The sequence below is a fragment of the Symphodus melops genome (assembly GCF_947650265.1).
Source record: "Symphodus melops genome assembly, chromosome: 11".
NCBI lineage: Eukaryota > Metazoa > Chordata > Actinopteri > Labriformes > Labridae > Symphodus > Symphodus melops.
In genome coordinates, this window is record NC_136701.1 from 3591321 (window position 1) to 3605074 (window position 13754).

The 13754-nt window shown below is 43.9% G+C and overlaps 1 protein-coding gene across 2 annotated transcripts in view; it reads right to left on the bottom strand.

The window, feature by feature from the left end:
* Positions 1 to 444: 444 nt before the first annotated feature.
* atp2a3 (ATPase sarcoplasmic/endoplasmic reticulum Ca2+ transporting 3) overlaps positions 445 to 13754 on the bottom strand; it is a 53809-nt gene continuing 40499 nt past the window's right edge. For both annotated transcript variants that reach the window (XM_079356143.1, XM_079356144.1), the window contains exons 12-22: positions 11689 to 11805; positions 11387 to 11605; positions 10640 to 10975; positions 9129 to 9349; positions 8836 to 9038; positions 8248 to 8333; positions 7195 to 7328; positions 6038 to 6155; positions 5424 to 5541; positions 2824 to 5123; positions 445 to 2778 (exon numbers count right to left, since the gene is read on the bottom strand). In XM_079356143.1, coding sequence (XP_079212269.1) covers positions 5080 to 5123; positions 5424 to 5541; positions 6038 to 6155; positions 7195 to 7328; positions 8248 to 8333; positions 8836 to 9038; positions 9129 to 9349; positions 10640 to 10975; positions 11387 to 11605; positions 11689 to 11805 — 1596 coding nt within the window. In that variant the 3' untranslated portion in view covers positions 445 to 2778; positions 2824 to 5079. The remainder of the gene's footprint in view (positions 2779 to 2823; positions 5124 to 5423; positions 5542 to 6037; positions 6156 to 7194; positions 7329 to 8247; positions 8334 to 8835; positions 9039 to 9128; positions 9350 to 10639; positions 10976 to 11386; positions 11606 to 11688; positions 11806 to 13754) is intronic.

A 13754-nucleotide genomic window follows, 5' to 3' on the forward strand; every position in this document is an offset into this window, starting at 1 on the left:
TCTTTGTTTTTGTTTTTTTCCATCCTTGTTTGTTCTGAGTTGGAGGCGAAGTTGAAGTAACGTTTTAACATTTCATTTTGCACAGCATTGTGGGTGTTAAAATACAACTCCTTTCCTGAAAAGGTGCATCCAAACCAAACTGAAAAAAAAAGGAAAAAGTTTTCATCCATGCTGAGATGTTCTTGTGTCTTCTGAGGTGGAGCCAAAAAATGCCCACTGAATGACCACGAGGGCTCAGTCTACTGAAAAGTCTGCACTGCATACTGAACTGTGGCTTTTCTGAAAGGACTGGTATCATGCGGTCTTTCGCGGCTTCACAGAATTGAAAGTCATCTCAAAAATAAATCTCTTCATCCGTGGATTTGATTTGGACTTTTTCCTGTTCCAGAGAAAAGTGCTCAAATGTTTCAAAAGGCCATGAAAAGAAGACAAGCTCTGAATAAATAACAAGATAAATTATCTTTATTTTCCACATCTTTGTCATTTATAAAATTATGTGTCCACAAGTAATATTAACAAGGCAATGCAGAGAATCCTTTAATTACTCAGGGGTGGATCTCGGGCTCTAGAGACTTAAAGAGACAAAGAGAGCCGGACGTCACTGAAACGAGCCTGAGCTCTTTTAGCACAATTAATAATAGAGGTTGTTTTGATTTGAGCAGATGGAAGAGGACTTTGATTACCATGCCGGACTGAAGAGGATTGTCAAAGGTCTCTAGAGCCTGCATCCACGCCGAGCCCTTCAGAGTACAGTCAGAAAACTTCATATCCCAGGATTCATCACTGCTTATCGCTCAGTGTAAACCAGACACAGTTCATTCACAAACTCTTCCAACATTCTCACACCGGATAACCATCACTGCAATGACCATCATCATCATCATCATCATCATCATCATCATCATCATCATCATCATCGTCATTTATTAGCGTAAGCATGACTCTATCTTAAACATGATTATGACATTTTCTTCTACCTATACAGTAAAAGACACAAAACCCCAGGAACTGTAAAAACCAAACAATGAAGAAGAAACAACCTCTCTACTCTACAAAACGAAGAAAGAAATGAGATCCTTAGATACCGTGTGCTCGAGGAAAAACCGAAATTGGTGACTGGTGAGTCGGTCTGTGTGGTTGGTGAACAGGTTTCACTGATGGAAGTTATCAAAAAATTTAATATATTATATACTGTAGAAGTTATTATTACAGTAACAAGGTTCCATGCGATCACACGCTCGTCTTCTGTACAGCGTTGAGGATTCAGTAGTAAATAACAAGGCTATACACACACACACACGCACGCACGCACAAACAAACCTACGGTGCCCGGTGGCCGGAGCGCCAGCATGTTACAGAGCGGTGGACGGGGATGTTTGGGGGGGGGGGGTTACCTTTCACTTCATGGACAAGAAAAACTAAAACGTGAGGACGAGAGTGCGATCAAATCTAAGGTCTTTTTAAATTGTATTTCTCCGACTTCTTATTTGAAATGTTCAGGAATATTCCACCCTTCAAGCTTCAGACTTTGTCAAATTAAAAGCTGACATGACACGAGAAAAAAGAAAAAAAAAACAAGTCTGGTGATTCCATTTTCAAATTCTTAGAACATTTGAATTATTTATTTTCAGATTCAACAATAAGTGGTGGAAGATTTGATGGTATAATCGTTCTGGATTTGTGTCTTCTTTCCCTTGCCTTTATTGAGTAGGACAGCCAAAAAGAGACACAACATGTCGGAAATACAGAGCAATGATTTCTTAGAAATGTTTCCTCCTTTTTGTGCAGGTGAACAAAGTGAGTTTGGGCCAATATCGCTGAACGCTTGGTTGTGTAATCTCAACTCCAACCACAGGCTGGAGAAGGGAAACCAGAACTACATGTAAATCTGTGTAAACAGATTTGACCATTTAATTTCAGAGAAAACAATATGTGGTCGACGTTTGACAGCGTCATCTGTCTGTTGTTGTTTAATCTGAAACGTGTGTTTGTGGGTTGGTTAGGTGAGGCAGGAACAAAAAAAAGTATTCTTAAAAACGAGAACTGCAGGTGAATCTGTGTTGAAAGGAAGAATTGTTTTTTTTTTTACATCAGTTTTGATTTTAGCCACACAGAGATGAAGTGCATGTATGTTCCTAAGAGCACTCTCTTTACACAAGCAAGCTACAGTCTTTTTATTATTGAGTATAAGCAAGTTATCTACACGACCAAAGAACACAGAATTAGAAAAACCACCAGCACAAACTCATTTTCTTCACCTGCTACTTTGTCATGAAATCTGAAGAAGAAACTATTGGGACAAGAACAAGAAAACGGATCACCAGATTTATTTCCATTCTCCTCTGAGGGGTTTCCACGGTGACGAGGCTGCGCTTTATAACTTGTATTTTCTTCTATGTAAGTTTACTTCTTGCTTTGATCTCCAAAAATGGCTCCAGAGAGAGTGAGGGGTTGGAAATACGACGATGTCACGTCATCTTAAGTTTGGCTGAATATTAAGAAAAATGACACGACGCAACTAAAACAGAAGAGACGACCTAATGCCGTCCTGTAAGCTGTCACAGAGCGTGAACTGAATCGGAAGTGCTCGAGGACGGATTTAAAGAGACGTCACACTGCTGGAACAGGTTTTATAAACCAAGTCTGGAAGCAGGAAAAGGAAGAGAAAAGAAGAAAGATCTGCACAGTTTGTCGAGAACTCAGAGTGAATGTAATTTACAGATCCTCATCAGTCAACAGATGGATGAAAGATCATTTTACTGTTGCTTTTCTTCAGCTCTTTTAAAAAGCTCCAAAGTGACCGATTGAGCGTGCAGATCCTACTTTCTGTTTCTTACTAAGCTGTTTGCTGAATGCGCACTCCACTCCACTCACGTATAGGGAAGCAAAGAGAGACCTCGGACCCAGTCCACAGAGCACCAGGGCCCGACACACAAAACCCATAATTAAGACTTAAAAACGCAATCCATACCGTGTGGGCTCGTTCAGTCAAATACATTTCCATTTAAGTCTTTATAAAACGATACCCAGGGGGAGTCGCTAAAGCACTGAGAGAGCAGGAGGGGAGCAGCACATAAAGCGACAACAGGAACAGGGTTTACTCTCTCACACACACACACACACACACACACACACACACTCGCGCCTCACACTGCTCTCATTGATCAGGGTGAACATCTCCGTCGGGGCACGTACGGGAGGGCGGGGTCATTAAAGGCTCGCAGAAACACATTCATTTGGACCACATGTTTAATGTGGAGGTGCAGTGGGCATAATAAGGCATGGATGATACATGTGCTTAAGATTTAAATGATACATCAGCAAGTGAGACGATCAAGCCGTTTAGTTGACATTCCTTAACTTAATTTAACTACATTATTTGTGCGATTCAAAGACTGTAAAAGCTAACCGAGTCAAATTAATTCAAGTAAGGCTAAATGCACACACACACACATACACGCACAAACACACATTAGAGCTGGTGCAGGGTAAGGAATAAGTACAGCCACCTGCCTAAGATTTCTCCCCTCTTGGAGTTTTTCCACAATTGTGTCACAACAAGTTAAGACCATGAAGCAGATGTGTGTCAGATGCACAAGTTCACCTGAAGATGACTGGTTGCATCTCATCTCATGAAGAAAATGTGTTTTCGTTTAACCCATTTTTTTACATTTGCTTTTATTCTTGGTTGTTTAATTGCTCACAAACACAAGAAGTCTTTTCAAAGCTTCGAGCTGTGACACGCCCAAATGTAGGAAAAAGTTCAAGAGGATAGAAGCTTGTGCAAAGCACCACAAAGGGGGATCAAAAACATGAAGCTCAAAGAGCGTTTGTGTGCACAAAGTGTCCCGGAGCTTCACACTCTTGTCCAGATCTCCCTTTAAAACAGATTGTTGACGGCTAAAACTCAGATAGCAGCACAGCAGACGGACATTACAGTGAGGCTTAACAGGACCAGCTGGCTGCACTGGCTGACAACTACACTACTGATATGCTGGTTTGGTTTTTATTTATTTATATATTATATGTTTTTTTGTTTTTTGTTATTTCTGTCTGTGAGCTGATCTCAGTTCTTAAAATTAAGAGCAGAAGGAAAGGGCCAAGCAGCGTGAAGCTATTCACACACCTTCTAGACAGAGCGACATCTCCACACCCGGACAAAGGAGCCCGACAACATCACAACGCCAACCCCCCCCCCCACCCACCCACCCACCCAACCACCCACCCAACCACCCACCCACCCACAGCTGCCTCTGAGACAGAGAGAGAGAAAGAGAGAGAGCGAGAGAACAGAGTGATTCTGCACCAATACAACGGAGCAGGAGGAGGAGCAGCACTGTGACAAACTGTGCCGGTGATACGGAGGTGTTGAGCTGATGATGCTGCGCTCCTGCAGATCTGGCAAGAATTCGGTGGCATCACCGTGGGTGGTGCCTCCGCATAATGTTTCTGCAGGTACGATGGCTCTCTACGCAGTTCATCCCGCCTCCAGAGCTGGCTGTTTTCAACCTCCACATTCCTGCTGATGCTCTTCTTTCACCAGCGAGTGCACTCTCTACGACATGCCTCTCCATCTCTCTTTCAGTTTCTGTGATTATTTCAAATACCCTCCCTTCCCATCCCAGGTATTAACAACCTTTAGTCCCCTGTCATCCCTCTCCTTCCCTCCCTGAAAAGTCTATTCTCTGCACCACTATGTTTGTACAGTTGAAACCCCAATGAGCAGAAATCTTTAAAAAGCAGAGCCTGGGTGGTTTTAACTTCTTTTCTTGTCTGCAGTTGTTTCTTGCTCTGGAAACTATAAAGACAGGCCTGCGTCTGCCTCTTCACACATACAAACACACACAACTCTCATTCACTCACACACTTGTACAAAGCCATGCTCGCAGTGACACACATGCTCTCTTTCTTTCTCGCACGCTCACTCACATGCTAGCCCTGCTCGTTTCTAGTGGTGGTTGGTTTGTCGGTCATGCAGGAGCGGGGAGCGAGGACAGGGGAGAAAAGGTTCCGAGCTCGTAAAGGGAGGAGGGAAGGCATGTGTGTGTCTAAGTGTGTGAGTGTGTTAAGGGAGAGGTCTTAGTTCAGCTGCCATCTCCTGCGGTATTTCTTGCCGTCATCACCTGCCGGAGAAAAAGAAAAAAAAAAAATAGTTAACACGTAGCAACGACTTCCTCCAGTCTGTAGGTGAGAGTTTTACTAGAAAGATAAAGAGGCATGAAAGGGTTAAGAAGAAGTACCTTTTCACAGAAGGTGAGATTAAAAGAGTTTAGGCTGAGTAAGGAAAGCAGCAGAGAAAAAGAACAGATACAACGCGTCAGGAAAATCCAATTTGCAACAGTCACTTACTTAAAAAGGTTGAATACATCAAACTCAAATCACTTTTCACTGCAGGACGGGCAGAGAGAAGTGGCGGAGCGTACCTTCTAGATGGTTCCTGGAAATGTATTTCAGTGCCTCATCCAGAAGGATGACTGGGATGGAAATCTTGAGGACCACGATCCACTGGGACCAGCGCAGAGGGGTCACCTGGAAGATCAACTGAAGGACACGAGGAGTCCGGAAGTCAGAAACCAGGTCGTAACAGAACTACAGTAAAAGACTGAGCGTACAGTCACTTCACACTGATACTTTGTCAGTGTTTTTGATAACGGGGGATTTGCCTCCAAGCGTCCTATTGGCTAATAGCACTCATGCTACCTTATTTAAGCTGCTCTAGTCTGCCTAGTCTTTGCTGCTCCCTCTGCAAGCCGCGTGTGCAACCCCAGAGTGACCCCGAGAATTTAGCAGATATATTCGGCCCTTATACGAAGTAACCCCGGAAACTAAGTGAGTAACTGTGTATGTGTCTGTTTGCATTCCTCTCCTGAAGTAGCAATGTGCAGAGATATCAGGGTGAACATCCTTCTCCTTCCAAGTTTTTTTTTTCTTTTTGTAACACTCAAGTCATCACAGCCAGGATTTATTTAGGTCCAGCTACACATGGACCTCGATGTGTATGAATTTATCTCCAATGGTCTGAAAGAGGAGAACTCACCGGCAGAGGCTCTACGTAGAGGATGACGAAGTGGAGGGAGAGAGAGAGGATCATGGCTCCCAGCAGCCAAATGTTGACCCATGGAGGCATCCTGATTAGAGACTGGTTCTCTGACAAACTGACAAAGAATTCAGAGATTACAACATGTTGACCACACCGGGTTTAACGAGACACCGTGGATTTACAAAGAAGTTATTCCATCATGTTGCCGAGTAAAAAAACAAAGACCAGCGTGAGTTTAAAATTCATCAATTGCAACTTTACTTAAACTAAAAAAATAATCCTGGTCAATAGAAATACTTACCCGTTGATCATTTAGCATAAAGAAAAAAGGAATTTCAAAAAATGTAGACAAATGCGGAAAAGTACAAAACGTGCAGGTGTTGATTTCAAGCTTTCTACAGTTTGACATTTAAAGGGGCGAGGTTGCAGCTTTGCCTTTACAATGAGATCTCCATTTCATCAGCAGGTTGTGTAAGTCATCGATTATGGACGACTTGATTGCATGTTCATTGAGACAAACCTTACTTCTGTGTAAAGATTAGAAATGTGCATGCGAACAGAGTCAAAGATTTACAGGTCTGATTTAAATATAAACGTCCGGATGGCCTTCTGATTCAAAGTGTCCCTTCCGATTCAGTAACTGAAGAGTCCTAATATAAGCTTATATTTAATTAGAATATTCTTTGACAAACACTAAATGCTTTCTTTCTCTGATGGATGATGTAAACGTGTTTCTCCTGACTGTGATGGATCCAAGCAACCGTTTTCTTTATCATCACATTTACCATCCCAAGATTCTTTCCGGAATGACACAGCGGTGTTTGTTTCTACAGGGAGCCTCTGGCAGACTCTCTCCATGAGAAAACCTGGCAAAAACACGAGGAGTTTCCCCCTCGTTCTGCCTCCTAAATAAGCATTCTTCCATTCCTTCACATGCGCGTCTGTGCTTGATTTCTTTTCCACATTCACCAAAAGCAGAATCCTCACTTAAAAAAAGGAGTAAGATGTTTGTGATGGAAGATTTTCCGTCATGTTATCGCTCACAGAGCCTTGTGAGGAAGAAATGTCCCGTTTGATGACACAGATTTCTTTTAAAATAAAAAACCAGACAGCCGTGACATTTACAGAGCGACCTCAGAGATGAGATAACTGACCTGTTGAGTGCGTTTAACATTTCAATGGTAACCAGGACAGACAGCGCCATGGTCGTCGGGTAGCGGGATTCAAACACCTCACAGTCTATGCCCTGGAACATGGGGTTTTCCTCTGTGCACTGCATGAAGTGTCTCTGCAGAGAGATGGACAGAATGATGGGGTTAATGTGTGTGTGTGTGTGTGTGTGTGTGTGTGGACAGGATGTGAGCTGGGCCTCTGTGACCCGGTTTGGTGGAGCTCAGGTCTGATGAGGGAACAGCTGCAGAACCCTGGCCTTGCTTCCACCCTGACTGCCATTAAACCACATGGGTCTGACTTCACTTTCTATTCCTGTACACCACTGGGAAATATCACCGAGTCCAACAGCTGAGAACTCAAAGAAGGATGACAGAGGGTCAATTAATGCATTCTTCTATTTATCATTATTAATCTTGTACTATTTTGTCCCCTCAGGCTCACTGTAGATAGTGGTCCTCAGTGTCTCCCTGTAGTCTCAGAGATGTAAAAGAAGGACACTGCTGCATCTTTGAATGTCTCATTTCACTTTAACAAACTCTCAGACAGCTCAGCTGACCAGTCCAAAGTCATGTCCACCTTGTGACATCACACATTGACCTTTGTTACGTTCCTTTGAGCTGTTTGACCTCAGTTTGGGATCCCTAACCACTTCCTGTTTCTGGGTGTAACTTCATGTCTGAAACTTTACTCTACCAGAAGCTTCCATACTGTATTTCAAAATAAAACCACACAGCAAGTTAAAACTCAGCTTAAGACGGTAGAAGAAAAACAACATATTGAAATTCTAAATAAAAGCCTAATTATTTTTCATTGTTAAAGGCAGGGTCGGTAATTTTCCAAAACTAGCATGATTTTGAAAGTAGCATTCTCTCTTAGCTCTGTCTTCCCTCCCTCCCTCCCTCCTCTGTGCTCCCTAAAAAACCACGCGCCTCACTTTCATGCACAAGCACCATTGGTCCAGAAGCGGATTTCAGCTCATGCTTATCTGAGGAAGGGACTGTGATGTAACAAATAGAGGAAGGTTTCCCACTCACCAGCTGATAGAAAGAAACTTGTGGTCCCTCTTCATCAAACAGGTACCACCATGTTGCAGCGCTCACTGTTCCCAGCCCCACATAACCTACAGGACACACAGCAGAGGTTGAGAAAGTCCTCCATGACAGCAATAAATCAAATTCTCTTTCAAATCTGCTCTTCACTGTGGGGAATGTAAATAGTCATAATGTCATTAGATCACAATGAGATGACTGTTTATTAATCAGATTGTCCCACAAGAAAAGTGGGATTCCATGCTATTAACAATATCAATGTTGTGCAAACATTTTCTATTTTCTGAGTCTTCCATAAAGAAGAGAGAAAGCGAGTTTGTGTTCATGTGTTTGTAGCTCTAAAAAAAAACTCAAGGTGGACACGGAGCTTCAGAGTTTATATTAGATATTTAAACAAACAGGATTCCCTTGTTTCTTTCAGCTAGTCGCAGTTAGCAGAGTGAGGGTCATGAAAGAGCAAGTTTCTTCCTTGAAAGTTTGAAAACATTTTCATTTTGCATTTCTATTATAAGGCTGATATATGGACGTGGATGTGACGTCACTGAAAACGGGTGTCTAATGTGACTGTACTACCTCCAATGGCCAGATATCTGAAGAACAGCCAGCCTGAGATGAGGGGCTCTTTAGGGTTGCGGGGGGGTTTGTCCATGATGTCCAGGTCTGGGGGGTTAAAGCCCAGAGCAGTGGCTGGCAGGCCATCAGTCACCAGATTAACCCACAGCAGCTGGACAGGGATCAAGGCCTCGGGAAGACCCAAGATGGCCGTCAGGAAGATGCTGCAGGTGGACAGAGAGAAGAAACACAAACGTCAGAGTCAAAGTGGGTTAAATAAGGCGGCTGGATCTCTGTGTTTCCCAAACCCTCACCAGACAACTTCTCCCACGTTGGAGGAGATGAGGTATCTGATGAACTGCTTCATGTTGTTGTAGATGGCTCTGCCCTCCTCCACTGCAGCCACAATGGTGGAGAAGTTATCGTCAGACAGCACCATCTCAGACGCAGACTTTGCCACCGCTGTGCCGGAGCCCATGGCGATGCCGATCTCTGCTTTCTTCAGGGCGGGGGCGTCGTTCACTCCGTCTCCTGTCTGTGGAGAAAAACAACTGACTGTCATTAGTGGATCAAAACTTTATTGAAAGCTTAAAATATATACAAACACACAAACATTGCTTGCTATATATACAAGACTGAAACATTAAGATCTATCCCTCCAGAAAAGATAACTTTTTAGACACGGCTACTGAACAAGCTCTGAAGACTCTTGTTTCTAAAAACTACATTTAAAGGGGCAGTATGTGACTCTGACTCCTAGTGTTTAAAATGGGTACTGCAATCCAAATTCCCATCCAGAGTGGATGATCACACAGGTTGCCATGTGGTGGACAATGAAGCTTCAGTGTTTAGCCAGCTCTGCCTCGGTCTGTAAACCTTTCTGCTCTCTAACCTCTCTCCAACATTGATCCTAGTTTGAGCAGGTTTCTGCTGCTGGAGCTTATTAGAAACATGCAGAGGCTTTTTAGCTCGGGTACAATCACTTCTATCTGAAGCAGTTCTACTGCCCGCTTCCATCACTGCAACACCTGTTGACCTGATAACTGCTCTCATATCTGACAGACCGAGGGGCGTCCAAAACGGCTGTGTAGGGGGGGCCTTCAAACCGCCTACCTTCTCTGGTCCAAACAAATCCAGAACATTCAGGACCAGAGTCTAATTATTTTATGATTCAATTCAGTAGATATCTGACACACTGCTCCTTTAAAGTTTGGTATTTATCGACCTTTGTTATTTGTTGTTAAAATATCAAGTGCCCAAATTACATCAATATTTTAATAGAAAATGTTCTAACAGTTTGTTGATGATGGATAAACAAAGTGCTGTGTCACTATGCTGGGCCTCATTGTCGTTTCAGATCCAGAGAGGATCAGGTTCAAGCTGAACAGCAGCGATATACGAGTTCATCACTTCGGGGACGAAAGCTGCTTTAACTGCTGAATGAGAGTCGGTCTGACAGCTAAATGGCCATATTGTTGTCTCCTTCCCTCCCGGCTTTCCTGCAGATCAACGCCTCTTCTGAGACGCGTGTCAGATAGGAAGCAGCCGAGCGGGATGGTGATGACAGCTCCTGATAGCAGTGTCTGAGAGAGCAGCTCACACAGACCTGAAACATGTCACAGCTCACGACACACTTCTTCAGCTTTGTCTTTCACTGAGCGCAAGGGCCAAAGAACGGCTGGCTAAAGGAATGACAAACATATACTGCATGAAAACAGGATGCAAAATGCCTCTACTGTCTACAAATCATCTCTGTTTAAGTGTTTTCTATCTCTCCTGTTAGAACAAACTTGTCACGTCATTTGTTGCTATCTCTCCTCCTCACCATGGCTGTGATCTCATCAAATGATTGCAGGTATCCCACGATCTTCGACTTGTGAGCTGGCTCCACCCGGGCGAAGCACCTGGCCCGTTTCACCGCCTCCCTCTGGGCCTCCAGCGGGAGATCATCAAACTCACGACCCGTATAAGCCTTTCCCGTCACGTCCTCTTCTTCGCCGAAGATGCCAATCCGTCTGCAGATGGCCACAGCTGTGCCCTTGTTGTCTCCTGTGATCATGATTACTCGTATGCCCGCCTCGTTGCAGAGCTTCACTGAACCGATCACCTCCTTCCTGGGTGGGTCGAGCATGCCCACGCAGCCGACAAAGGTGAGACCCAGCTGAAAGAAAAAACACAAAGAGAGAGAGAGAGAGGGAGAGAGAGAGAGAGAGGAGGATTAGAGTTCACGGAACTATATCTGAAAACACAAACACTTCTATTTCACAGACATGGAGTTTGCCTTTTATCATTAGTGTTGCTGCTGGAACATCAAACTGTTTACAACACAGAGACGTGTGTGTGTGTGTGTGTGTGTGTGTGTGTGCGTCGCACTTTTTCTGCACGCCTTGCCTTTTGCTCAACGCTGCAATGCATTTTCATATTGTGACTTCATACTCATACAGATACAATTCAACCTATTTCATATTTTTGAGGTGTGCATCATTTAATAAAAAAAACAAAAAAACAATCAAGACTTTTTCGGAGCCCTTTCGATAGCCATGGATTCTTAAGCGTAGCTGCTCTGCTTTACCTCATATTGTACAAACTTGCTGGAGTTCTCCAGGTCCATGTCCTCTTTGCGAGGTGGGCTGTCATGTGTCGCCAGAGCCAGACAACGCAGAGTGTCCCTGCCTGTCCCCCAGTCCCTGATCTTGGACAACAGCTGGTCACGCAGAGCAGGTGTGAGGGACACCTTCCCTGTTCCGACCCGCAGGTACTGACAGCGCTCGATCACACTCTCTGGGGCACCCTGAGGGGAAAGGGTTAACACAACAATGAGCACAAACAGAATCCTTTTTTTTTGTGCCGCTTTGAGTCATGATTCATTCATACCTTGATGAACATCTTGCTCTGGGAACCGGGCTTGACGGGAGTGCAGAAGACAGACATGGACTTGCGATCACGAGAGAACTCCAAGGTGAACTCCTTCTTCATCAACTGCCTGATCACCTGATGGATGAAACGCGGCGAGAAAAGAGACAAAGAGTCAGAAGTTGAGCTGAGTAGATGTATTTGTGTGCAGCTGTCAGGCCGACAGCCGGGTGTGGACTGAAAGGTTCGACTTAGTCACTGACATTTGAAGGATGACACTTTGAAGCACTCATCGATCTTGTCTGGATGTCTGGCTGCAGCCTCGGATATGAATGTGCTTCGTTTAACAGCACATGCTGCTGGTGTCTATCTAGGCCTTTAAGAAATTCCTTTTATTTAATTTTGCATTATCCTGGTTTAGTGTGAACTTCATTAAATATATTTTCATGAAAAACAAGTGTCAATTGCAAAGTATAAATCTTAGTCACAGAAGCCAGGACGCAGTCACAAGCGGATTAAGGTGTAAACTCTCTTTCTACCAGTAGGTGTCTCTCTAGTTCAGAGTCTGTGTTGATCGCAGTTCTCATAAAAGTCTCCAGAGCTCAACATTGATCTTGCTCTCAGTCCAGCCAGATGGTGATGATGTACACACGCCGTCAGGGGACTGCAAACATCTGACGGATGTCCTGAAATCTGTCATTGTGACGAACTTGTCCTCTCCATCAAACAAGGAGAGAACTGAGAGTTTGTCTCAGCAAGGCATTCTGGGAAATGATTGTCCTACTGCTAAGATGTTAAAGAGTTTGCAGAGAACGTTTGTATTTGTTACTCAAGCCGAGGTGTGAATTAAATTCAGGCGACGGCCTCTCTGAGTTCTGTCACTTCAGGGATAATCTCATCGTAAGTGCTCGCCACTGACCAGCTTTGTTCCTCCTGAAAGTGACACCCACGGGGACAGTGATGACCTTTATCTACAGAGGTGTGAGGAGTCTCTGAACCACGAGTGACAGGCTTCAACACAGTGCATGACAGATCCCTCCGCGCTGAACCGTCAACCACAGCTGGTAAAAAAAACTGACCTCAGGAAACCAGCAGGTGCCTCCCATGTTGAACTTACATCTTCATGATGTAGATGTGAATGAAGAAATGGGCAAGGCAGGCTTGTTGTCATTTAGAGCTTATCGAAGATAAATGTCAAATGTTATGGTGGGTGAGGGTTCACACCCAGAAGTCAAACATACCCAACGAGTCTGTCAACAACCTTGTCCTGGAGTGAGACCGTGAACCTTTCACTGTTTACTCACCACCAGTCACTGGTTAAAACACAGGACTTCAATGTTCAGTATTAAGGGAAACTAAATGAGGCACACTTGTTACGGATGTCATCCTCATAAGCAAGCTGAGTACAGTGTCATACTCAGAGGTATTACACAGGAGATGAATGACTGAGCAGCTCTCTGAATGTGTTTAAGGGTGGCAGGACGCTGCAGGGCTGCCACAGGAAGGCTGCTCCCCGGAGCTCGGAGATGAGTGTCTGTGTAACCGGCTTACACAGAGGCTTTAAGATGCCTCTGGAAATTCTCGGTTTCATATTGGAGATATGTATGATTTGAAGAGCAAGCTGTTTAGTGCCCTCTGCAGACTCATCCTGGGATTGCTACAACAATCCTAACCCCTTTCCCTCATCATCTGAAACTTTAAAAAAAATCAGCATGAGAGGTTAAGTTACAACAAATAAAAAACAATATTATTTGACCTTGTCTGATCAGAGTTTGCTCCATTCTGTTGCTCTGCCACATCTGCTGCAGACACTGCTGGAGTTTAACAGACTTACATGACTGCTTCTTCTCTGCTGGACAATGTACAGCGTTATGTTCTGGATTTTATGTTCTATAAAATAATCTTCACATTGATGCATTTGGAAAAACGAATGTGCTGATAATGATATATACAAATCTGTGAACGACCAGATAATATCACCAGGTCAACCTATAAATATCTGTCCGGCTTTTTTAAAACCAGAATCATGTGACACTGTGAGACTCCAGCAGCAGAACCTAAAATGTCATTCAACAAACTGTTCTTGG